The 24,547-nt window shown below is 37.6% G+C and overlaps 1 protein-coding gene across 4 annotated transcripts in view; it reads left to right on the top strand.

Moving 5' to 3' along the window:
* Window positions 1-24,547, top strand: part of SSBP2 (single-stranded DNA binding protein 2) — a 427,469-nt gene that overhangs the window by 188,664 nt on the left and 214,258 nt on the right. For all 4 annotated transcript variants that reach the window (XM_006889864.1, XM_006889861.1, XM_006889862.1 and 1 more), the window contains exon 4: window positions 18,760-18,844. In XM_006889864.1, coding sequence (XP_006889926.1) covers window positions 18,760-18,844 — 85 coding nt within the window. The remainder of the gene's footprint in view (window positions 1-18,759; window positions 18,845-24,547) is intronic.

The raw sequence follows: 24,547 nt of genomic DNA, 5'->3' as shown, positions 1-24,547 counted from the left end.
AACTGTTCTTAAATTCTTTCAGCTTAAGAAAAACCCCACATTATCAAATGTGTTCTTCTCATTTGGTTTTCTGACTTTAACTCTTTGTATATTTTGCCAGTACTTTGTCTCCTTGATCTACCTTTTGAAATCTTACGTTCAACTCTTTTACTTTAGCATTCTTGCCCTGTATTTTGGCTTCTTTGCTTTCCAGTGCACATTACAAAGACTCTTTTGACACCTTCTTAGGTCTGTCCTGTATTTGTATTGACTGATAACTTTCTTCATGGATTATGTCTGGTGTTCTATCACAGCTCATCTAGTCTTCAGTCATTAGTGTTCAGCGCATACTCTTACCTCCTTTTTATCTTACTGAATATTGTCCTTACTTTGAAAAGATTGAACTAGTCTATGCTGACCATTTTTTTAATTTTATATTGGTTTGCTTACAAAGTTCATACATTTTGTTTCACACTATTCTTCATTCACATTGTGTTTCATAAAAACATTCCCATGCATTATGTTTTATAAAATTAATCATCATTGCCAGTCATTACCTGTCTTTTCAGGTCCCCACCGGATTCTTCCCATTTCCTTCACCTCCTTCCTCCACCCACCAAACTGTGAAACCCTGTGTTTTCACCCTTACCCATCTTTAACTCTCCGCTCCCACCTCTCCCCACCTGTGTCCCCATACATGTTTTACTAGTTATCCTTTTATTTTTATAATAATGGTCTTACGTAGTATTTGTCCTTGTGAGATGAGCTTGTTCACTTGACATAATGCTCTCCAGTTTCTTCCAAGTTATATGATATTTTCTGAAATCCTTGATCCTGAGTGCTGCATAATATCCCACAATTTCTCAGTTCATTCAGTTATGCTTAGAAATTTGGGCTGTTTACATATTCTTGAAATGGTGAATAACAAAGCTATCAACATTGGTGTACAAAACTCCCTTTGTGTCTCAGTTATTATTTCCTTGGAGTATAGTTTGGAATCAGGAGTGGCTTCCACTTTCTAAACAACATGCCTTCGGAAACTCTATGAACTTTGATAAATGTTGATAGTTATATAAAGGCTTCAGACTTTTTGTTCATAGGGTCGCTATGAGTTGTGCTTGACTCGAAGGCAGTCAACAACAGTATATTCCTAGTAGTAGAATAGCTGGATCATAACAGAGTTTCTGTGTTCAACTTTTTGAGGAAACTCCAAACTACCTTCCAGAGAGATTGTACCATTTTACAATGCCACTAAAGTGTATTAGAGTTCCTACCTCTTGACATCCTCTCCAACATTTATTGCTTGCTGTCCTGTTAAACATTGCCACTGCTACCAGTAGCTACTGGTGGGGTGGTATCTCATTGTCATCACAAATTCTTAGTAACAGTCACCTTTACTTGCTGCATGTGCAGCTTTTAAATATTTTAAACAGCCTAACCTTTGCTGCCTCTAACCAAAAAAAATCCAGTGCCATCACGTTGATTCTGACTCACAGCAAAACCCCATAGAGCTGCTCGTAGGGCTTCCAAGGCTGTAAATCTTTATGGAAGCATCTATTTCCAAGCTGTTAGTAAATTTCAGATGCCAGCCTTTGAGTTTGCAGCAAAATTTTCTTGCCCCTAAGTAAGAACCAAGTCACCTGGCCTTCCTTAACAGACACAGATACGGATCCCATTTGTCACTTGATGACTGCCTGTGCATGTTTCACGTGAATATGTAATGTAAGTCCAAGGAGCTCTCTCTGGCTGCATAGTCCACAGGGAGTCATGCTGCTAACCCAGAGGCCCAGTCTTTGTGGTGGTTCAAAATCAGCAACTCTGTCAGTGAGTTTATGACTTGACTTCTTTAGGCAGATACCAACTACATTTCACGTGGCATGATAGAGACAGCTCATGACAGGTGATGGTACATAATTCAAGGCCTCAAATATGAGAACTTTAAAATGAGTCTAAGAATAAGAGTTAGCCATCAAGTTATGCAAAATTATTGAGGGAGGCTTCTGAATAAATCTTACCGTTTCTCCAGTTGTTATTGGTAGCCCAGGTATTTGTATGGAAAAAGTGTATTTTCCCTCCCTGTTTGTATTTCTTCTCCTAGAAGCATTTGCTGCTTAGTGCTTGATACACTCAGTGTTTTAGTTGAAAGAAAAACAAAGGCTATCTTCTGTTGCCATGCACGTGGTCTCCTTGTACGTTATTTAATGCCATCATCTTTTGAACCTCACTTCTGAAAGCCTGCCTTACTAGAAGTCCCATGATGAATGAACCGCACTGGGTCAGTTGTGGTTACCCCTGTGGGTTTCCCTTATTTGTTCACACACACAGGGCAGGAACAGGTGCCGTCATCTGGCTCACAGTTCCTGTGTTTGGAACAACGGTTCTTTGTAGTTGCATACCATCATTGTTGGGCTATATTTTCCTGGGGTTTAGGAATGATTCTTAAAAATAATATATATAATATATATTCTATTAAGAAACTAAATTCTTATTTTAAATGATATGTATCTAGATCTATGTAAATACTTAACTATGGAGTTTAACTGAGTGTCCTCACCTATTTGCACTCTTACTTTTTTAATCTTTTAACTTAGTTCTACAAAGTGACATAAGAAATTATTTTAAGAGTCTACCCCATTGAATGAGTAGACTAGGAAAGAGAGGATTTTAAGAGTTTTCAGTTATAATGTCAATTCTATTTATTATGCCTCTCTTTTGTTCCTTTCTAGTGGATTTAACCTCCTCCTAAATGTTAGGTGGTTGATAAAGTACTCAGTACTTTGGCTTTTTGTTTCTTTGGTGCCTACTACCAGAGGTGTAGCTGTCAAACCCACCGTGGCTCTTCCACTGTCTGTGGGGCAGCCGTTAAGGGAGCCTTTTCTTTGATATTTTAAGTAGTTTCATGTGCTTCTTAGTGTGGTTATATTATCAATGAAAGGAGCTCAGGTGGCGTAGTGGTAATGAGCTGCGCTGCCAATGCCAAAGAATGTGATTTGAACCCATAAGCTTCTCTGTGGGAGAAAGATGGACAGTTTTTCCCCATATGATTTATTGCCTCTAAAAATCTGCTGACGGGTCAGGTGTGGGTTAGTTCTGACTCAATGATACTGAAAAATCAACAATATAAATGAAGTGTGTTCATAGATGAAATTGTGTAATGTAACAGGTAAGAGTAGGACCTGAATGGAACCCTGAAAAATAGTAGTGCACTGGTTAAAGTGCCCAGTGGCTATCGAAAGGCCAGCAGCTCAAATCCTTCAACTACTTCATGAGAGAACTATGTAGTTACCTGTTTCTGAAGCTGTTACTACTTTGGAAGTTTAACTTTGAGTTGGAGTTGAATCAACAGTAATGGATTTTAGGTGGTTATACATGAAGGGAAATATTCCAAGATGTGGTAGGACAATGAAGAGAGAATAAAGATTAGGAATCAAGAAAGGAATTCAAAGGAGAGGACATTTAATTATCAATTTACAATTCCTCAATATGGTTTTTTTAAAAGAAGATCTGAAGATGACCCTTACTTGGGAAGCAAGATGACCTTTTTGAGTATTTTAAGGAAGAATACAGCACTATAATCCAACAGGCAGGCACACAGTTTGAATCCACCAGCTGCTTCATGGAAGAAGAATGGATAGTCTCTGACAACTCACCAGAAGGTTAGCTACAGGTTGGGTTGGTTCTGACTTGAAAGCATACAACAGCTATAGAGTAGTTTTGTGTTTAACAGTATAGAACCAAATATTTTTGTAAACTAGAATTATCTTGAACATATATGTAGATTCAACTCAAAAGTTAGTATAGTGGGAGGAGTAAACTATACTTATATATGTTTATATGTATTCTTACTTGGAACCACAATCAATACCCTTGGGACTAGCAGTTAGGAAATCAAAAGGTGAATTGTACTGGGAAATTCTGCAGTCAGAAACCTCTCCAAATTATTAAGGTGCAGTAATGTCAGTTTGAGGACTAAGGTGCATCTGATTCAGGCTATGGTCTTTCCTATCACTTGCTGTACATCTGAGAACTGGACAGTGAATAAGGATGACAGAAGGAAAATTGGTGTCCTTGAGCTGTGCTGTTGGAGAAGAATTGAATATCCCATGGACTGCCAAAAGAACAAATATGTCTTGGAGAAAGTGCAGCCAGAGTGCTCCTTGGAGGCAAAGCTGTTGAAGCTTTGTTTCACATATTTCAGGCATATTGCTAGGAGGGGCTTTTCTTTGGAGAAGGACATCATGCTTGGAAAGGTGGAGGGTCAGCAAAAGAGAGGAAAACCCTCAGTCAGGTGGATTGACACAGTGACTACCAAATTAGGCTCTTGTGTGTCAGGAGGTGTGGAAAGGTACAGGATAGGACGGTGTTCAGGTCTGTTGTTCATATGTTGTTCAGATCTGATGTTCAAACCATCGCTATGGTTTATACTTGACTCGGCATGTGAGTGAGAGAGATTGAGAAATGAATAATCATTCTTCAACATAGGGTTGAATTCAGTAGCTCACTAATAAATACCATTACATTTCCATTTTTGACTCTGGAGAATAGCTCATATCAGACAATTGATAACACGTGAAACACAATGCATGTGAACTTTGTATGCAAACCAATATAAAATAAAAATTTATTCTTTTTAAAGAAAGGACTGAGAAAAGCTGTCTTATGTATAGATGCATCCATGAGTCACAGGGGGCTGGGTATAGTGTGAGATACTTAAATGAATTGGAGTACATGAGCCTGCTCTGTGGCCTAGTGGTAAGGCACTGTCCTGCCAACTCAAAGGCACACAATTTGAATCCACCAGCTGCTTCAGTGAAGACAGTTGGACAATATCTTCCCTCTGAAAATCTGCTGAAGGTTCAGCTATGAGTCAGTTCCAGTTACATGGCAATAAGTTTATGAACGAATATTGACTGATTATATATTTTTGAGTGAAAAAATGACTTTTTGATATTAAGATTTTGATGCAGCAAGAATTGTTTTAAACAAGTATTGTTTTTAAGTTTTTACTTTCAGGCAGTCTTAGATATGACCAGTGGCATTAAGGCGATCTAATTAGGTTAGCATTCCATCTTCTGGGACACATCTGGCATGCTTATTTACCCTTGAAGCCTGCCCGGACAAACATTTTGCTGTCTGTATTCCCTTGAGTTATTAATAACTAGCTAAGTCATTTTTACTCACATTCTCAAGAGCAAAAGGAAGACAGTGTTTGGGTGAGAATCCTTAATTTGGGAATCTCATACTTTGATTTATATAGGGAGGACATTTAATAAATAGCAGAGGCTTATAATTTTAATACTTTGAAAGTTTGATTGTCTTTGTGTTTCATATTTGTCTTCTTCCTTTGTAAAATAGATTATTTTCTACTTATTAATGAAGGCACTAAATAGAAAGTAATATAGTCCACCCACGGCTGTCAAACCAATTCTGACTCAGAACGGGACCATCTGGTCTCCAAAGTGGTAAATTTTTATTGTGGAGGTTGCCTATCTTTCTTTTTTGGAGAAACTTGTGGATTTGAACCACCATCCTTTGAGTTAGCAGCCCTATCCATAAGGCAGTGCATCATTACATTTTAAAGGATAATATTTTGGTTTCAGGTTTAATAGATTCAGTGGACTATTGGAACTGGGATGGTTTTTAGCCACCAGCATCTCAGGTGGTAAAAATAGGAAGATGCCTAGTTTTCTGTCCTTTCCCAGAGCCTTCAAGTAAATTTTGACTGGTAGTGACCTGTAGGGCAGAGTGGGACTGCCCATGATGTCTCTAAGGCTATTTTTACAGAAATAACTTGATATTTTTTTCCTTAGAGCAGTTAGTAGATTAAAACTGCTCACCTTTTGGTTAGCAGCTGAATGCTTTAACCACTGTGTTACAAATGCCTCTTTCCTGCCCTTCTGACTCATAACTCATTGCCATTGGGTTGTTTCCTGTTCACAATGACCCTCTATTGAAATGAGAGAAGACTGCCTTCATGTCTCTTGTGGAGCCATTGGTGCATTCGAATTGCTGGACACATGCAGATTTTGAATTAACTCTGTAATTCACTGCAGTCTATGCCACCAGAGAATAGAAATCAGAAATCAGTTCAGTTGGTAAACTGAGGAATTTGCTAAAGTACCTCAGTATGTAGGGAGAACTCTCATGGGTTTGTTATTAAGGGGGGCCAATCCTTGGAAAAAGACAGCATACTGGTAAAGGTTGAGGGCCAGAGAAAGAGGAACACCAAAATGGACTGACACAGTGACTGTAACGAGGTTTGAACATATCAGAGATTGTGAGGATGATGCAGGATAAAGTTCAGCTATGTTGTTCCTAGGGTTGTTGTGAGTCTTAGTTGACTTGATAGTACTTACAACAACAAGGAGAAATTAAGTATTACTATAGATACTGCTTGTTCAGAAAACTCAGAGAAAATTCATTGTTATCAGGTTGGAATCAATTCATAGCTGATCTTCAGTGGTTTTCTGAGAGACTATCAATTGCGTGAGATGAGATTGTTCATCTTTCTCCAAAACGTGTTTAAGTGCCTTTAGGAATTAAGTGCACATTTTCATATGTCAGTTGTCACATTGTTATAATACCAGTCATAAGCGTTTGTCAAGAGCACTTGTAGAATTCTTATAGTGTATGAAAACTCATCAACAGCCCGTGCTATGCTGATGACACAAGTTTGCCTGCTGAAAGTGAGTAGGATATTATATAAACTCTGGCTGCAGAAGATGAAGGACTACAGTTTTTGGTGTGGAAAATAAAGATCTTCTTAACAGGACCAACAGTCAGCATTGTGATAGATGGAGAAAAGATTGAGGCTGTCAGTGTTTTCATCTTGTTTGGATCAACAGTCAATGCCCTTGGTACCAGCAGTCAGGAAATCAGGAAACGTATTGGATTGGACAAGAAGAGAAATGACGTCCGTTTGAAGACTAATGTGTGCTTGATCCAGACCATTGCCGTCTCAGTTATCTGCTTTGCATAAGAGAGCTGGACAATGAAGAAGGATGATAGAAGAATTGATTCCTTTAAGGGGAGGTGCTGAAGAAGAGTACTGATTATCCCATAGGCCACCCAAAGAGCTTTTGAATTCTATTGGCTAGAATTTTGTTAAGGCATATTGGTCTGTAGTTTTATTTTTTGGTAATATCTTTGCCTGCTTTTGTTATTAGGGTTATGGTTGCTTCATAGAATGCCTCTTGGAGTGTTCCTTTTTAATATATATTTTGAAATAACTTAAGTAGGATAAATCTTCTCTGAATATTTGGTAGAATTCAATTGTGAAGCCCTCTGGTAGAGGACTCTTTTTTATATGGGGGTGTCTTTTTATGACCGGCTCAATTTCTTTTTTTGTGATGGATCTGTTCAAGTGTTTTACACCTGACCATGTCAGTCTGGGTAGAGAATGAGTTTTAAGGAATTTGTCCATTCCCTCTTAAGTTTTCAAATTTATCCAAGTATAGTTTATAGTTGTGATGTGCTATTGAGTTGCTTGAGACTCATAGCTACCCTTGTACAACAAATAGCTCTATAACCTGCTCTATCCTCTGCCAATCTTACTGTCTCCAACGCACTTACTTACCCCCATTACCCCAGTCACTGAAGCAGTTATCTCATTGAGGGGCTTCTCTCTTGTGCTGTAACTCCACCCTCCCAGGTATGACATCCCTCTTTAAGAATTGGTCCCTCCTTGCAACATGTCCTTACTTCCAAGAAATAGCCTGGTTTCACCCTCTACAGAACGAACCTGTTTGTTCTCCTAGCCATCAATGGTATATTCAATACTCTTCTCCAGCACCACTGTTCAAAGGCATCAATTGCCCTTCTACTATCCCTACTCATTGTCCAGCTTTCTGACACATAGTAAGTAATTGCAAAGACCGTGGCCTGAATCAGGCACATCTTAGTCTCCAGATTGACATCATTGCTCTTCAGTACTTTGGAGAGGTCTCTAACAGCAGACTTACCCAATGCAATTTGCCTTTTAATTTCCTGACTGCTGGTACCAAGAGTGTTGATTGGAGAGCCCAGAAAACTGAAGCTGATTAATAATCTTAATCTCTTCATTGTCTATCATGATGCTGCCAATTGGCCCAGTGGTGAGAATCTTTGATTTCTTGATGTTGAGCTTTAATCCATATTGAAGGCTGCAGTCCTTGACCTTCAGCAACAAGTGCTTCAGGTCCTCCTCAGTTTCAGCAAGCAGGGTTGTGTCATCTATATAACGCAGATTGATGATGAGTCTACGTCTGATCCTGGTATTTCTCCTGATATGGCCCAGCATCCTGGATATTCTGTTCTGCATATAGATTGAAAAGGTATGGAGATAGGACACATCCCTAGCATACACCCTTCCCAATTTTGAACCATGCAGTGTTTCCTCACTCTGTTCTGATGACTGCCTCCTGGTCCAAATATAGGTTTCACATAAGCACTGTGAAGTATTCTGGGATTTCTATTCTTCTCAGAGTTAGCCACAGTTTGTTGTGATCCACACAGTTAAATGTGTTTGCATAGTCAATGAAACATAGATAGACATTACTCTGCTAGTCTCTGCTATTAGCCAAGATCCATCTAAACTTTTTGTTGTTCTTGATTGCTTTTGAGTTAAAACCAACTCACAACAGCCCTGTGAACAAAAGGCCTAAAGTCTTTTTATAACTATTGACATTTATCGAAGTTCATAGAGTTTCTGGAGGCATGTTGTTTACGAAGTGGATGCCACTCCTGCTTCCATTCTAAAAGATTAAGTGTTGCCATTTAGCCCCTAATATAGAAAATTGTAAGTCAAACAGCATTGTCTCCATACACTAACATACTGTTTACATTAGCCTCTTCTAAACCCAGCCTGTACTTCTGGCAGTTCTCTGTTAATGTGCAGTTCCAGTTATATTTGGATAATTTTCAGCAGAATCTTGCTTGCATGTGATATTGTTTGATAATTTCTGACCTCTGCCAGATCACCTTTCTTTGGAATGGGAACAAATACAGATCTGTTCCAGTCAGCATATGTTTGTTGAAATATGTCAATTGGTAAGCCATAAATTCCTGGGGCTTTGTTTTTTTGCCAGTTCTTTCAGAACAGCTTGAACTTCTTCCTTCATCACCACCGCTTGTTTCTCATATGTTGTTTCATGAAATTCTTCTATGTCTGCTGATTCCTTTTGGTATAATGACTACATACTCTTTCCATCTTCATTTAATGCTACCTGGATCATTTAATATTCTGTCCAAAGCATCCTTAAGTGTTCAAATCGAGGCATGAGTTTGTTCTTCAGTTCCTTCAGCTTAAGAAATGCTGAGCAATTTGGCCCCTTTGATTTTCTAACTCCAGCTCTTTGCGCATTTCATGATGATATTTTACTGTCTTCTCGCATTGCCCTTTGAAATCTTATGTTCAGCTTCTTAATTTCTTGATTTCTTCCCTATGCTTTGGCTTCTCAGCGCTCTAGTGTGATTTTCTGACATCCATCTTGGTCTTTTCTTCCCCTCTGCCTTTATACTGACTCCCTGCATTCGTCCTGGATGATGTTCTTGATATCCTCCCACAGCTCACCTGGTCTTCGCTCATTAGTGTTCAAGGCGTCAAACATGTTCCTGAGATGGTTTTAAAGTTCAGGTGGGAAAGACTCAAAGTCAAATTTTGGTTCCCGTGGATTTGATTTCACTTTCCTTAGCTTAGGCTTGAACTTGAACATTAGTAGTAGGTGGTCTGTTCCACAATCAGCACCTGGCCTAGTTTTCACAGCTGATACTGAGATTCACCAGCAATTCTTTCCACAGATGTAATAGATCTGATGCCTGTGCATACAATCAGGTGAAATCCATTTGTATAGCCTGCATACTGGTGAATAAATGCTTTTTTAAATAGGAGAGCAAATACAGTCAACTCACAGCCAGTGGCCAATAAACAATGCACCCAGAGTCTCAACTGTGTTCTAGCAGGGTGTTATCTGTTTGTTTATTTATTCTAGCAGGGTGATGGTTTTATAAGCTTTATTCTCTTGTGGTTAATTTCTAGTTTTATGGAATTGTAGTCTGAGACGTTACTTTGTTTCATTTAAGTATTTTTAATTTGTTGAGGCTTGCTTTGTGTCTTAATATTAATACTTTGTGTCTGTCAATTCTGGAGAATGAAGCATGTGCACTTAAGAAGAAAGTGAATTGAGTTTTAATTGGATGCAGTTCTTGGAAGGTCGATTTGGCTGACTGTGTAGTTTTAAGCCTTCTGTATCTTTGTTAAGTTTCTTTTGAGTAGACATATCTTTTGAGTAGAAAGGTGTGTTAAAAGTCACCACTATTTTGGTGTTATCTCTTTCTTTCATCAGTTCTTTTAACAGTTGTTTCATGTATTTTGCAGGTGTATCATTTGGTGCATAGATGTGGACCAATGTTATGTCTTCTTGATCTACTGTGCCTTTAATCATTATATAGTGCCCTTATCTTTTATGGTGATTTTCATTCAGAAATCTATTTTATAAGAGATTAGTATTGTCATTTCTGCTTTTTCTGTGGATTCCATTTGCTTGTTGTATTTTTTCCAGCCTTTGATTCTGAGCCTATCTTTCATTTATTAGATGTGTTTCGTGTAGAAAGCTTGTTGATAGGCTTTGCTTTTTATTCATTCTACTATTCTCCATTCACATTAAGTGTGATTATTGACAGGCAAAGTTTATCATTGCAGTTTTGCTGTGTTTCTTTTTTTGTTGTTTCTTATTGTCCATCCTCTTTCCTTTGGTGTCTCTGTGTGAAGGGCTTACCTTAAAAATTCTTGTTGTATGGTATTGTTTTCACAAATTCCTTAAATTCTTTATTTTTTTGCAAAAGATGTGATTTCTCCTTCATATGTGATGGGGAGCTTTTCTAGGTACAGCATCCTGGGTTGGCAATTGAAAAAGAAAACAGTTGGTGTCTTTCAGTTTTTCTGTATATGCCATCCCATTATCTTCTTGCTCACATGATTTCTGCTGAAAAATCAGAACTTAATCTGATTGCTTTTCCTTTGTAGGTGACTCTGTTTTTCTTGTACTGCTCTCAGTTTTCTACCTTATGTTTTATTTTGGCAGTTTGACTATGTTAAGTCTTGTTGTTTTCCTTTTTTGGTCTAGTCTGTTTGGTGTTCACTGAGCTTCCTGAATGTGGATTTCCTCATTCTTCATAATAACTGAGAATTTTTCTTCTACTTCCTCTTCCATAACTTTATCAGTGATTTCCCTATCCCTCTCATATTATGAAATGCCAATCATATGTATGTTGTTCCTTTTGATGACATTTCACATGTTTATAATATTTTATTTATATGTCTGCCATCTCTGATTTTTCATCTGTTATGTTTCCTTTCAGGTTCTTGTCTCTGCTCCGTATCTTCTGTTTTGCCCTTTTTTTTTATGTCCTTCTAGCATTTTATACACTTCTGCCATTTAAGTAATAATATTCTAGATTGTGTTTTCATGACTTTCTGGTTATTTTCTAGTACTGTGTTGGCAGTACCCTTTCTATCTTGTGATTGTTTAAAGATTATCCAAAAGCTACTGGAACAGCACATCAAGAGAAATTCCTGAAGTGCCGATTGGATTTAGAAGAGGCCTTGGCACTAGGGATATTACAGCTAGTATCAGATAGATCTAGGCTGAAAGCAGAGAGTACCAGAGGAATGTCTCTCTGTGTTTGACTTTGCAAAAATATTTGACTGTGTAAACCACAATAAATTGTGGCTAACTCTGAGAAGAATGGGAATCCTAGAACCCTTGATCGTGCTACTAGTGCAAAACTTATACTTGGACCAGGAGGCAGTCGTCAGAACAGAACAAGGAAACACTGCATGGTTCAAAATTGGGAAGAGTGTGTGTCAAGGATATGTCTTCTCTCCATATCTTTTCAATCTATATGTGGAACAGATTATTTAGGAGGCTAGGCTCTATGAGGAGAAGTGTGGTGTCAGAATTGGAGGTAGACTCATCAACAATCTGCGTTATGCAGATGACACAACCCTGCTTGCTGAAACTGAGGAGGACCTGAAGCGCTTGCTGTGGAGGGTCGAGGACTGCAGCTTTCAATATGGATTGAAGCTCAACATCAAGAAAACCAAGATTCTTACCACTGGGCCAATTGGTAGCATCATGATGGATGATGAATAGATTGAGATTGTTGACAGCTTCAGTTTGCTTGGCTCTACAATCAAAACTCTTGGTACCAGCATCCAGGAAATTAAAAGATGAATTGCATTTGGAAAGTCTGCTTGCTATCAGAGACCTCTCTAAGGTACTGAGGAGCAACGATCTCAGTCTAGAGACCAAGGTATGCCTGATATAGGCCATGGTCTTTGCAATTACTTGATATGCATTAGAGAGCTAGACAGTGACTCAGGATGATAGATGGAGAGTTGATGCCTTCGAGCTTTGGTGCTAGAGTAGAGTATCGACTATACAATGGCCTGCTAGGAGAACGAACAAGTTCATCCTGGAGAGGGTGAAGCCAAAGGCTGGTCCTTGGAGGAAAGGATTCTCAAGCTTCCTCTGACATATTTTGGACATGTTGCAAGGTGGCATCAGTCCTTGGAGAGGGACATAATGCTTGGGAGGGTGGAGGGACAGAATAGGAGAGGAAGACCCTCAGTGAGATGGATTGATTCCATCACTGGGGTAACTGAGGATAGGCATGTCAGAGACAGTAAGATTGGCAAGAGATAGAGCAGGGTTTATGGCTGTTTTACATAGGGTTGCTATGAGTCACAGGTGACTCGACAGCACTTAACAACAATATCTCTTTGTCTATAGTTTCAACTCTTCCATTTTTTTTTTTTTTTCATTTTCTTCTGTATTTGAGCAAGTTCCTCCTCATCAATAGTTTTTCTTCTGGCTCTTTGTCTCTGGAGCATTTGCTTTCTTGTTTGTTTTCATTGTTCATCATTTGTACCTTCTATAGCTGTTCAAATAATTTTTCATCAATATATTTTTTTTCTTGTTCTCTACCTCTAGGTTATTCCCTTTATTTGTGGCTTCCATTGTTTCTTCCATCCTTTGTACTATTATTCATAGCTGTTTGAAGGTCTCCATATCAATATATCTCCTCTGCCTTTTCTTGACTATGGGCTCTTCCTGAGGTCTCTGATACTATCTGCTTTTTTTTTTTGGAGAGGGCTTGATTTACCCCCACCACCCCAGTGTTTGAAGCTTCCTCTTGCTTTCTTGACACTATGTGAAGTTTTTCTTGATAAGATTTAGGTTATTTCTGTTGTGTCTGCAAAAGCTTTGGTGGTTCTTTTTTTATAATGTTACTTATTAGTTGTCAAGTTAAAATGTGGTGAGCTACTCACTCCACTCTAAGTCCTTTCAGAGAAAAATTGCCTTTCCTAAGTTCTTGAGGTTCTCTTTTGTTTTGCATTGTAGGATTCTTGACTTGAAGTAGTCCCCTACCCACTCTTATAGGACTCCTTCATACATGAAGTTGCTGAATGGTGTGAGACCAGGTGTTCTTCTCAAGTAGTTTCTCATGCACCTTTACTCTTGGAGCTTAATGTCTTCCTTTGTCTCTCTGTCTCTGTCTCTCTCTGTGTCTCTGTGTGTGTCTCTTTCTCAGAGCTACAAAAATCCTTTCCCTCTGCCTGAAGTTCTAAAGTCTCTTGTCCTCTTTGGCCCCTGGGATGACCCCTCAGCCATGAAGGGAGGCAAGAACCCCCAGATGGAAGGACCTACAAACCCAGTGACACCTCAATTCTGTCTCCCTCACAAACTAGTATTTTATCTATGTTTAAAATATTTGACAAAAATCACAATATAATGAAAAATATTAATGTGGTTTAATAGGGACTTTGTGGTTTAATGATGTTAATTTATAAATGACAAAATAAAAGTTAAAAAAATGGAAAGATATTTTTTGCTATCCTAATAAACTAAGCATGGACTAATTGGAAAATGTGGACTACAAGTATGAATTGTGATTCTTAATTTCTTTAAATAATCTTCCCAACTTGTTCTTAAATGTTAGGTTGATACTGTGACTGTTGCAGTCACAGTCCTTCTATATGGCTCATACTGTTGTTGTTGATTGTCATCAAGTCGAGGTCGACCCACAGCGATTCTATGAATGAAAGATCTAATGCCTTTCTATAGCTGTCATTTCTCTTACGTTCATAGAGTTTCCAGAGGCATGTGGTTTAGGAAGTGGATGCCACTCCTACTTCCAAACCTATTTTACAACTGGGAGCTCCACCAAACACTGGCCACACATCTTATTAGAACAAAATATAGATTGCATTTCCTAGAATAGATTAGCTTTTTGAAATATCTTTCCCACCTTATATCATTTTTTTAGAAGTAAGAACATACAGATGAAATACATGTTAAAGTACGAATATGAAAGTGCTAAAATTCAATTTGTATTTAATTTTTATTAATTTTTTGCTTTAAATTCCATGGTGTATATGTTAGATTATTATGATCACGTGAGTACTTATGAAACTATCCTGATGAGAGTGGTTTTATTTTTAATGAAAATTTACTGGGTTTTTTTTTAAATAATTAATTTTTTTTGCCTATTCTTATTATCTCAGGTCTTCTTTGTAGGTCTATAGTTCTTTTCATTTATATAAATTTTGAAGTCATGGAATAGTTATTTGTAACTGAACAAAACAGACCTTTGTCTCAGAAATTACATATGCAACCTTGAGAATGGCGTAGGATAGGACAAGATTCAGATCCCTTGTTCATAGGGTTACTGTGAATCATGATTGACTTAGCAGCACCTAAGAGCAGCGACAGCAGAACACAGCTCTTGTAGTGTAGCCCTTAGGGGATTGTGCTGCTACCCCCTAGTAGCACCCCTGGTTGGATTGTGTGGCACAAAGCCTATGCCTCTCTGGTGGTTCAAATCCACTGGTGGCTCTTCAGAATAATGATGGATAATCTCCTCCTGTATAATATACTGCCTTGTCAACTCAATAGAAATTCAATTATAAGTCAGTTTCAACTCACCACCATTGAATTTTTTTAGTGATTACAAGGCTCGCTATATATTTTTAATGGCCCCCTTTTTTTGCAGTTGTTAAAGGAGATCATGCATAATACAGGATTCTCAGGACCATCACATGTGGAATTACTCTATTTCAATAACAAGTTTTATTATCCCTAAAGATAACCTTGCAAATTTTAACCCCCTACTAAATCCGTAAGAGCAAACTGAAGAGCAGAAGTAGAACATTAATAGTTCCAAGTATTGAGATATATTTAGATTTATTTATTTATATTGTACATGTGTAAATAATTAGTTATAATATGTAATAATTGTTAGGTTTCCGGCCATAAATTATAATTCTTGAGCAGTTAATTATATGAAATAGCTTTTAATAAAAATAATATATTGAGATATTTTTTAGGAGAGGTTGTATAGTGTTTGCTTGGAAATGTAAAAAAAAACAGGTGAAAAAGAAGAGAAATTAAAATGTTTTTCAGAGTTGACTGTGAATGTTGAGCAGGGGGTAGATTTGAACTATGTGCCTTTGGGATAGCAACACAGTTTCTTAACTCTAGGCCACCAGAGCTCCCTTGAATATTGTATTTGACAATTAAGTACAGTTTAAAGACTACACTAAAGAGTCATGTTTGTAGAGCTTTGCAGTTCTTAATGAATATCAAAAGCTGCTGTATACAATAATTTGCATCCATTTAATAAAGGAGAAAAAGTTTTAGTTGTATATTCTTTTGCAGTATTAGACTTTTTAAAAGACTTTTTAGTCTAGTAACTGTAGAATACCCAAATATAACTTTAACTGCTTTCACTTTTATAAAAATGTTTTAAACTTACATATATCATCCTTGCCTTTACTATTTCCTTTGTTATTCTTACTGATTGAAGAAATTTAAGAGAAAATGATGCTTATAGTCAGTGTTTCTTATTTTTAATCTGTAAGGACAGTTTTTGTTTTGTTTTGTTGTTGTTGCATACTGTTGAGTTTGAAATTCCTCATAGCCAACCCTCCAGTGAGTTTTCAGAGGCAGTCTAGCATGAAAGTAGACTGCCCATCTCTCTCCCACAAATCTTATGTTAGCAAGCTTATTTCCCCCGCCCTCATCCTTTCTATTGTGACTTAAAAGTTCTCAAAGAAAATTAATTTTTCATTCACCCATTCATACACTTTTTACTATATAACAATACAAAGTAATCACTCTTTTCTCACTTCTTGCCCTTAATTTAGATTTCTACTAATCATTGTATTCATATCTGTCAAATGACCTTATTTACACGTGTTGGAATGCCTACAGAATGTTTTCCTCTAGCTGGGAAATGAGTCCTAGTGAAATGAATCTTCCAATGTAAAAAAAAGAATAGATTCACTTTATCAAATTTTATTGCACCACTCTTATCTGTATCTTCTGCACAATAAACTCCCTAAATTTAGATGTGTAAAGCTTTTTATGCAGCTGTTTATGGTGTTGATGTTGTTCTTGGTATGTGCCCTAGTGTAGATAGTATTAATAATATGCTAACCATATATTAATGTAGTTCTTGTGGCCTGGTGATAAGGAATTACACTGACAACTCAAAGGTACTCTATTCAAATCCACTGGATGCTCCATGGTTGAAAGATGGACGTTCTCTCCTGAGTGATTAATTGCATAAAAGAAACCCAGAAAACAAAACCTGCTGAAGGGTCAATTATGAGTGGGTTCTGACTTACCAGTATACAACAACAACGACAACCACTATGTCTACTAGAAACTACACTTCTCTTGTAGGATTCTTCATTTTGAAAATTGGTTTGACCAATTTGATCATGGGTCCTCACAGACAACAGGACTGACTTCTATCTCAGATATGTACTACTTCAAATCTGTGTTCTTGGCTTAACTAATTGATTATTCACTTAATAGATAGTTGGAAGTGTGTTATTTGAAAAATAGTTGTTTTGATCATTATAATTGTCTTTATTGAGATCTGTACTTTTAGCTGTTTGCTTTTCTGATGTATTTTAATCTTTTGCTCATGTGTATTGTTAGTTTTCATAGATTGAAGGACAACCAGAATCATATATTTTCTAAAAGGTGTAATCTTGCCCCCTACCCCAGCAATCTTTTGCTCATGTGTGTTGTTAGTTTTCATAGAATGAAGGACGACCAGAATCATCTATTTTCTAAGAGGTATAGTCCTACCCTCCACCCCCAGTGTTTCCATTAGGCCTTAGCTGCCTGTTATTCTTGAATAGGTCTCAACTTAACCTAGCACAGTGGATTAGGACCCCATTCATAGCTGACCCTCCATTAGATTTCCAAGCCTGTTAATCACATGAGAGAAGATTACGTGTCTTCTTGCTGAGCTGCTGATGATTCAGACCACCACAGAGACATGTCCTTTGAGTTAACAGCCTATTCCATATGCAGAGGAGAGAGAAAAAAAAAATGACATTTAAAAATGAATTTTATTTCTTTTCCTTAATTTTTTAAATATTTTTTTCTTTATATTTTTAAATATATTTGTTATTGGGAAAAACATATTGGGGGTACAAGGAGGTGAGGGTTGGGGGCAGAAGGGTGAGGATGGGCCAGGATGCAGTTGCAGAGCTGCGCAGTTTGGTCGGTGGGGGGAGCAGGTGAAGGAAATGATGAGGGTCCAGTGGGGACCAGATGCTACAGAGGAATGACAAGCATTTTCCAATAATTAAACCAACTGTCTTATTGATTTGGGAATTGGATGCCGACTCTCTGGCTTCTTCATGCTGAACAGGGGCGTAGATATAAAGGGGGGAAGGGAGGACGCTTTATCACCTTACTGGTGGTCTTGGGTTACAGCTGCTTGCCTTCTTGCTCCTGAGGGCCGTGACGGCTCGCCCCAGGCAGACAGCCGCGACGGCTCGCCCCGGGCAGGGGGCCAAGGGCAGCTCACCCCGGGCAGAGGGCCATGGGCAGCCCGCCCCAGGCAGGGGGCCGCGACGGCTGAAGTAGTCTTTTTTTAAAAAAAGAAGAAGAAAAAGTGTGTGTGTGTGTGTGTGTGTGTGTGTGTGTGTGTGTGTACCATCAAATTGGATCTGACTGGTACAGGAGACTGCCCCTCCTTCTCCAGCAGAGCATGAAGTAGAGTCTGGGTTTTTTGTTTTTTGGTTCCCTTCCCCCCCAGGTGCCTGTTGGGGCCTGGGTTTCAGCTGTCCACACCACAGCAGTGGGCAACAAGCTTAAAGCCCCTGATGGCTCTGGGCACTGACACTCACCAGTGGCTATGGATGAAGTCACAGGCGATTTTCAGCTAGCGCCATTTTTCCTTAATTTTTAAAACCACCAACATTTCTTAGTAAATAAAGGAGACTATTTTGAGAAAATTCATTTCTTAACCAGTGTGGGTCCTAGTTGGATTTACCTGGGAGCTTGACAACAAAATTATCTTGAGAAAAAAATTAATGAAACATTTTGTATCTTGATGATTACATTTAAGATATTATTTAACATTTTTACTCTTCATGAGAATATTGTGAAAAGTGTTTTGTTTAATGTTTTAAGCAACGTAAGCAGCCATTCAAAATACCTTTTTTGAAGATTATTGCTTAAAAATTATTTTGTCTTTGAGGAAATTTTTACCCCACATTTCTGAAAGATGAGTAAATAATATCTTGCTATTGAGTGGAGGTCTTTTGTCTAAATGTGAAACTTTCAGAACATATATATTTGTCCTGAAGAAAAAAACACAATTTGCTATAAACAATATTATGTATCTTCTGCTGTTTCTGGGATTGTGATTTTTCATACTGACATCATGTGACTTTTTAATATTAATACTCCCATAATTACATCTTTTTTTTAGTGTGTTTTGGGATCTTTACTGTGCAGCTCCAGAAAGACGAGAAACATGTGAACACTCAAGTGAAGCAAAAGCCTTCCATGACTATGTAAGTTTGCATGATGTTACTAAGTAACTTTGTCATTAATCCACTATTCCTACAATGCAACGGCCCAACTCTGACTTTAACATACTGGGTAGTATTTGTTTCCTGAAAAATAGTTTACACTTTAAAAGTACAAGTGGATATTTGAATTTTATTGGAGAAAATTATACTGCAAGAGTGATCATAATTCTCTTACAAATCATTATCCCTAAGTATACTTGGTTTGTGTAATTTCAAGTTGATATAATTTAAAGTATTAGTTCTTTGTTCTGAAGAAGAAATGATAAGTTTCTCTTTTAATTTTAAGATTAAAAAATAGAGAAATATTCTTGCCTTTTGCTACTTCTGGTTTAATGTTATGTTGCAAAATATTCCCTCTTCTGAAATCTATTCCACAAATAAAATGTATTTTACTTTGAGATCATATTGTTTTTTTCTGGAGTTGTTTACTAGAGTTTTAAAAATGCTACAACATAGAAATGGTTGATAGACTTTTTCCCTCTGTGATTTTTTTAATGTCCAAATTATTTTAAAAATCCTAACAATATATGTTATTAAACTTTAAATAAAACGTGGAGATAGTGATCATAATTTTGTCTGGTGTGACTAGGAAATATCTTAATTGTTTGCAAGGAAAGATGGAACCAAAGTTCATTATTACTTTAATGTGACAATTGAATCATGTATTTACAATGTGCTATCTAGGCTTTGTTCTACCTTAGGTTCTGTGGAACAGTAGATGCTTGATAAGTATTAACAGAATTTTTAATACATAACTGAGAATGCTTCAGGTTGGTTAGAAGCAGGTTTGAGTCATAATTGTTCATAATAAATGCTTGATTTTTCTTCTCCTGGCCTAACAGAATCTTCATAACCTTTAGATAGGATGATGCTAGACGTTTTCAATGATAAGAAACTTTTAAAAATGACGTATATATATTAGTGAGATTATGGAATTATACTTTAATATTGTTTTAGGAAAATCATATGAATTCTTGCAGAGATACTTTTCTCTGCTATGATTCTGTACCATCTTCTGCCTGCCTTCGTATTGTGCCAGATACATTGGTATAATAAGATATTTACTCTAATGATTTGTGAACTTCTTCATGGAAGATGCTTTGTTCTATTTGTCTTTTTCATCCTCCGTGCCTAAGTTGATACCTGGCATATTAATATATATATTTCTATGTTTATAAATAAATGCATTTATATCACGTCTAGTAAGTGTTATTTTTAATTTTAATATAACAGGATATGTCTATGTAAGAAGATCATGTAATACTACTTTTATTTACTTTATACAGCAGTATCATGTTAGATAAAGTGACAACTTGTAAATACGTAACGAATGAGTTGAAGTAGGTAGCACAGGTTTTATGTGTTAGGAGGCACTGGAGAATAGAGTGATAAACAGGATAGCTATTGTTCCTACCCTCATGGGACTACCATGTAGCAAAATACACCTTGTTCTAAGAACTTTGGAATAGCAAAAAGTGAAATATATATATATATATATATGCAGAGATACATTATAGGATTATATTATTCATTCATTCAGAATTTATATATTTGTAAGAATATGGAAGAAAAGAAAAATGGATTATTGTAACAAAGTACTCATACCTTTCAACATATATTTTGATTTTGGCATATAGTATACACGTATAGTGAATAGTGTTGTATTGGACTATAATTCTCTTAGATAGTCCATGTTATCTAGAGTTCTTTATAGACTATGGATAAATAAATTAAGATTACATTTTACATCCAGTAAGATAATAGAAACTTTTGTTACATACTTGAATTTTTATTGTTAAGTTCTAAAAGAAGGGTCATTAGGAAATTTAATTTTTAACTTATTCTAGTCTGCTACTTGTTTCTTCTTGTTTTCATTTCTTTAAGATCCAGTTTTAATTTATTTTGCCACACAAGGATCTCATCAACTGCTTCTTTCTAACATTTGGTTTGGTGTGCATGTGTGTTTGTGTGTGTGTGTGTATGCGTGCATGTGACAGCTGTGTTGAATTAAAGAAGTAGGTTTACTCGCTTTACCTGTACAGTGTGTAGGACTTTTTCTCACTTGTAATTTGTACACAAGATTGCTTCTGGGTGGCTTCTAGGTGCTGCTTTTGGTGACTATATCATCTACTGTCCCCTTATTTTTAATGATTTTGAGAAGTTTCTGTTGGGCAGTATGATGTCAGTCATTCAATAGGAAATGTGAACAAAGCGAGATAATCAAGGAAACTGTCAAGCACTTCATATTACAGATGTAAAACTCTGAGGTTTAAAAGTCATGGAAAGCAAGTTATTTTGGAGCTTTTAACAAGTAAAGTAGAAATGTATCTAAATATTCATAATTAAGATTTGGCTTACTTGTTATATTTGAAACGACGTCAGTGGAGATACATATATTTCAGGGAGTTCTGGTGGTGTGGTCCCTAAGAAGTTGCCTTGCTGACCTAAACATCATACCTTTCTCATGGTCTTGGCGGTTTTACTGGTGGCAGCTGCTCATTAGAAGAAAGATGGACAATATCTCCTTTCTAAAGCTCTAATTACTAGATTTAGAAATCCTCTGGAGGATCGTCTATGAGTTGGTTCCTACTGAATAGCAGTGAGAATGAGTGAATATTCTGGACAATTTAGGAAGACGAAACGCGATTTTATTTTCATTGTTTTAATTTTTATTTAAAGAAAACAAACTAAAATTATTGGCAAAATCATCATTCACTTACTACACACCACAGTTTTCATTTACTGTTAACGTTTTGTGGCTTTTTTGGGGAAGAATAGAGGTGGATATTACAAAGAGGCTAGATACTCATATCTCCTTTTTCTTGAAGGCTAAATGTTCATATCTCTTTTAAAAATGAGCTTATGTGTATATATATTAATATTAATTAATTAATTGTTAAAAAAGCATGTATGGGGATAAAATGGGGTAAGGGATAGGACCAGAATGAAGAGGATAGGTAGGGATGAAATCACAGGGTTGCACAATTTGGAGGGTGGAGGGAGTGGGTAAAGGAAATGAGAAAATGATGGGGACTGGAAAAAACATGGTAGTGGTGGGCATAGTCCAATGGTGGTTTGGTTTTGTTTCATAAAAAGATTGTCTTTTAGTTGTGGGTTTTCCATTTAGGAATAGGGACACAGACTCTGGCTGCTTCATGCTGAACAGGGATATAGAGATGAAGGGGAAGGGAATCCCACTTTAACACTTTATTGGTGGTCTTGAGTTGAAGCTGCGTGCCTTCTTGTTCAGTAAGAAGATATTTTCATGAGGTTTTCTGTCCTCTGCACTGCAAGATATTTGCATGGGTGAGTCCAGTGGGAGTGACTGGCTGAGCTTTGAGGCTCCATCCACCTTTGCTTCCTTAACTGGCAGTTATATTTCCCTTTTGCCTCTGGAACTGGTCTCAGGGTTCAGGCTCTGGAACAAGACTCAGTGTTCAGGTTACCTGTAAGAAAGGGAGCAAACCTAGAGAGACCAAACTTGTGCGTTACAAAGAAAAGGGCTTTGGAAGCGTTACTTTCAGGTGTACTGGAGGAGGAGATGGAGGAAAGTGGCTTAGATAAAGTTCCTCATACACACAAGGCAGCTCTCCCCATGTGCCCAGCAGCACTCCCTGGGAGCTGGGTGGCTCACTCAAGGGTGGGTGGCTCTCCCAGGGGATGGGTGGCCCTCCCCAAGGGCCTGGAGGCTTCCCTTCCTCCCCTCATACTCTTCTGAGATCCAGACTTTGCTCTACTGGGGAATGCGGCCTGGGACAGTACTTTTGGCTCTAGCACCACCATCATTGTCCCCTTTCTCATCATCAAGTGGTCTAATTGTAACTTGAAGTAGATATTATTACTTTCCCCTTCCACAAATGGAGAAGGGGCTTCCAGAGTGGTGAACAGATCTGGTCAAGGTTGAAAAAGTGATCAAGGCAGTAGAACAAAGACTCAGGTTGATGATGAACAACAGTAATTTTATTGGTAAGAAACCTGATACCTAGAGAAGTAAAAGGATGTTCCATTGTTTAAAAATTGAGTATTACTTAGCTAGGAAAACACAGGTTTACCAGATGTTCATTAAATGCACTTTTTATAGTAGTAAATGAAACTTCTATCATCAATAGAGTAATTTGGGTGAGAGAATAGAAGATGATATTTTAGATCAATTGATCTGAGGGTACAAGAGGAACTGAATAAAGGAAAACATGGAAGGCTTAGAGTATAAGGAGGCGGTCCTGAGATTCTTGGTAAAAATTGAAAAACACTGACCAGGGTGGTGACACCTGAAATAGAAAAGATGAAAATGAATTTGTCTACTTGTAAAGATTCAGGACAAGATGGAAATTAAAAATAGCTTATTATAGGGTTTTGAACTAATTAAAAATGGCACACTAATTGCTGTTGAAAACAAGAGCCTCATATGTGTTGCATGGCAACCAAATCTGTTGCCCATGATATTTTGACCCAAATAGGAAATAGACAGCTGGACCTCATCAAAGATGGCAACTGACCAAGTTGTTTTGAACATGTGTTGTTCTCCAGAATCTTACCAGTAAGCCAATCTCCTGCCTCAGACTTCTGAAACTTTCAGAAGAACTGTGGCAAGACTTTTCAGGTCAGATTTATTGGCAGAACTCTGGAGGACAACTATAAAAGTGGCTTTAGATAATGGTAACATAGTTCCTGGAGAGCTGAACTGTTGACCCAAAAGCCTCGCATCTCTGATGGTTTGAATCCACCAGCAGCTCACTTGGAGAAAGACAGACAGTCTCCTCCAGTTGCCATTTACATCTTTATAAACTCAATCGAGAGTCAGTGTGAGTTGCAGTCAAATTAGTGCATGTGAGTTTTTAATTGAAAAGTGAAATAAGAATTGAGGCTTAGGAAAAGAAACCTGGAAAAACTCTTACATTTAGAAAGTGATAAATATGAAGAAGACAGCATGACTACTATTCCTACTATTATTCATTGCTCTCGAGGTGAAACTGGCTCATAGCTGACCCTCCAGCAAGTTTTCAGAGGTTGTAAATCATGTGACAAGAGATTGCTCAAAGCAACCCCCCCCCAACACAAAGCAAAGTAAACACCATTCGAGTTGGGGAGATTTAGCATAACTAGTATGTTCTTTTCCCATGGCAATGCACCTTTTAATTTCCTGGCTACTGGTGCCAAGAGTGTTGACTGTGGAGCCAATCAAACTAAAGCTGTGAACAATCTCAATCTCTTCACCATCCATCCTGATGCTGCCAATTGGTCCAGTGGTGAGAATCTTTGTCTTCTTGACATTGAGTCTCAATGCATATTAGAGCCTGCGGTCCTTGACCCTCTGCAGCAGGTGCTTCAGGTCCTCTTCAGTTTCAGCAAGCAATGTTGTGTCATCTGCATAACACAGATTGTTGATAAATCGTCCCCCAATCTTGACCCCACATTTCTCCTCATAGAGCCCAGCCTCCCGGATAATCTGTTCTGCATATAGGTTGAAAAGGTATGGAGATAGGATGCATCCCTGGCGTACGCCCTTCCCCATTTTGAACCATGCAGTGTTCCCTTTTTCTGTTCTGATGACTGCCTCCTGGTCCAAGTATAGGTTTCGCATTAGCACGATAAGTGTTCTGGGATTCCCATTCTTCTCAGAGTCAGCCACAGTTTGTTATGATCCACACAGTCAAATGCCTTTGCATAGTCAATGAAGCACAGATA

The sequence above is a fragment of the Elephantulus edwardii genome, unplaced genomic scaffold (genome assembly GCF_000299155.1).
Source record: "Elephantulus edwardii isolate Elephantulus edwardi_28Jun2011 unplaced genomic scaffold, EleEdw1.0 scaffold00082, whole genome shotgun sequence".
In the NCBI taxonomy this organism is placed as follows: domain Eukaryota; kingdom Metazoa; phylum Chordata; class Mammalia; order Macroscelidea; family Macroscelididae; genus Elephantulus; species Elephantulus edwardii.
This window is presented reverse-complemented; position numbering and strand designations above follow the sequence as displayed.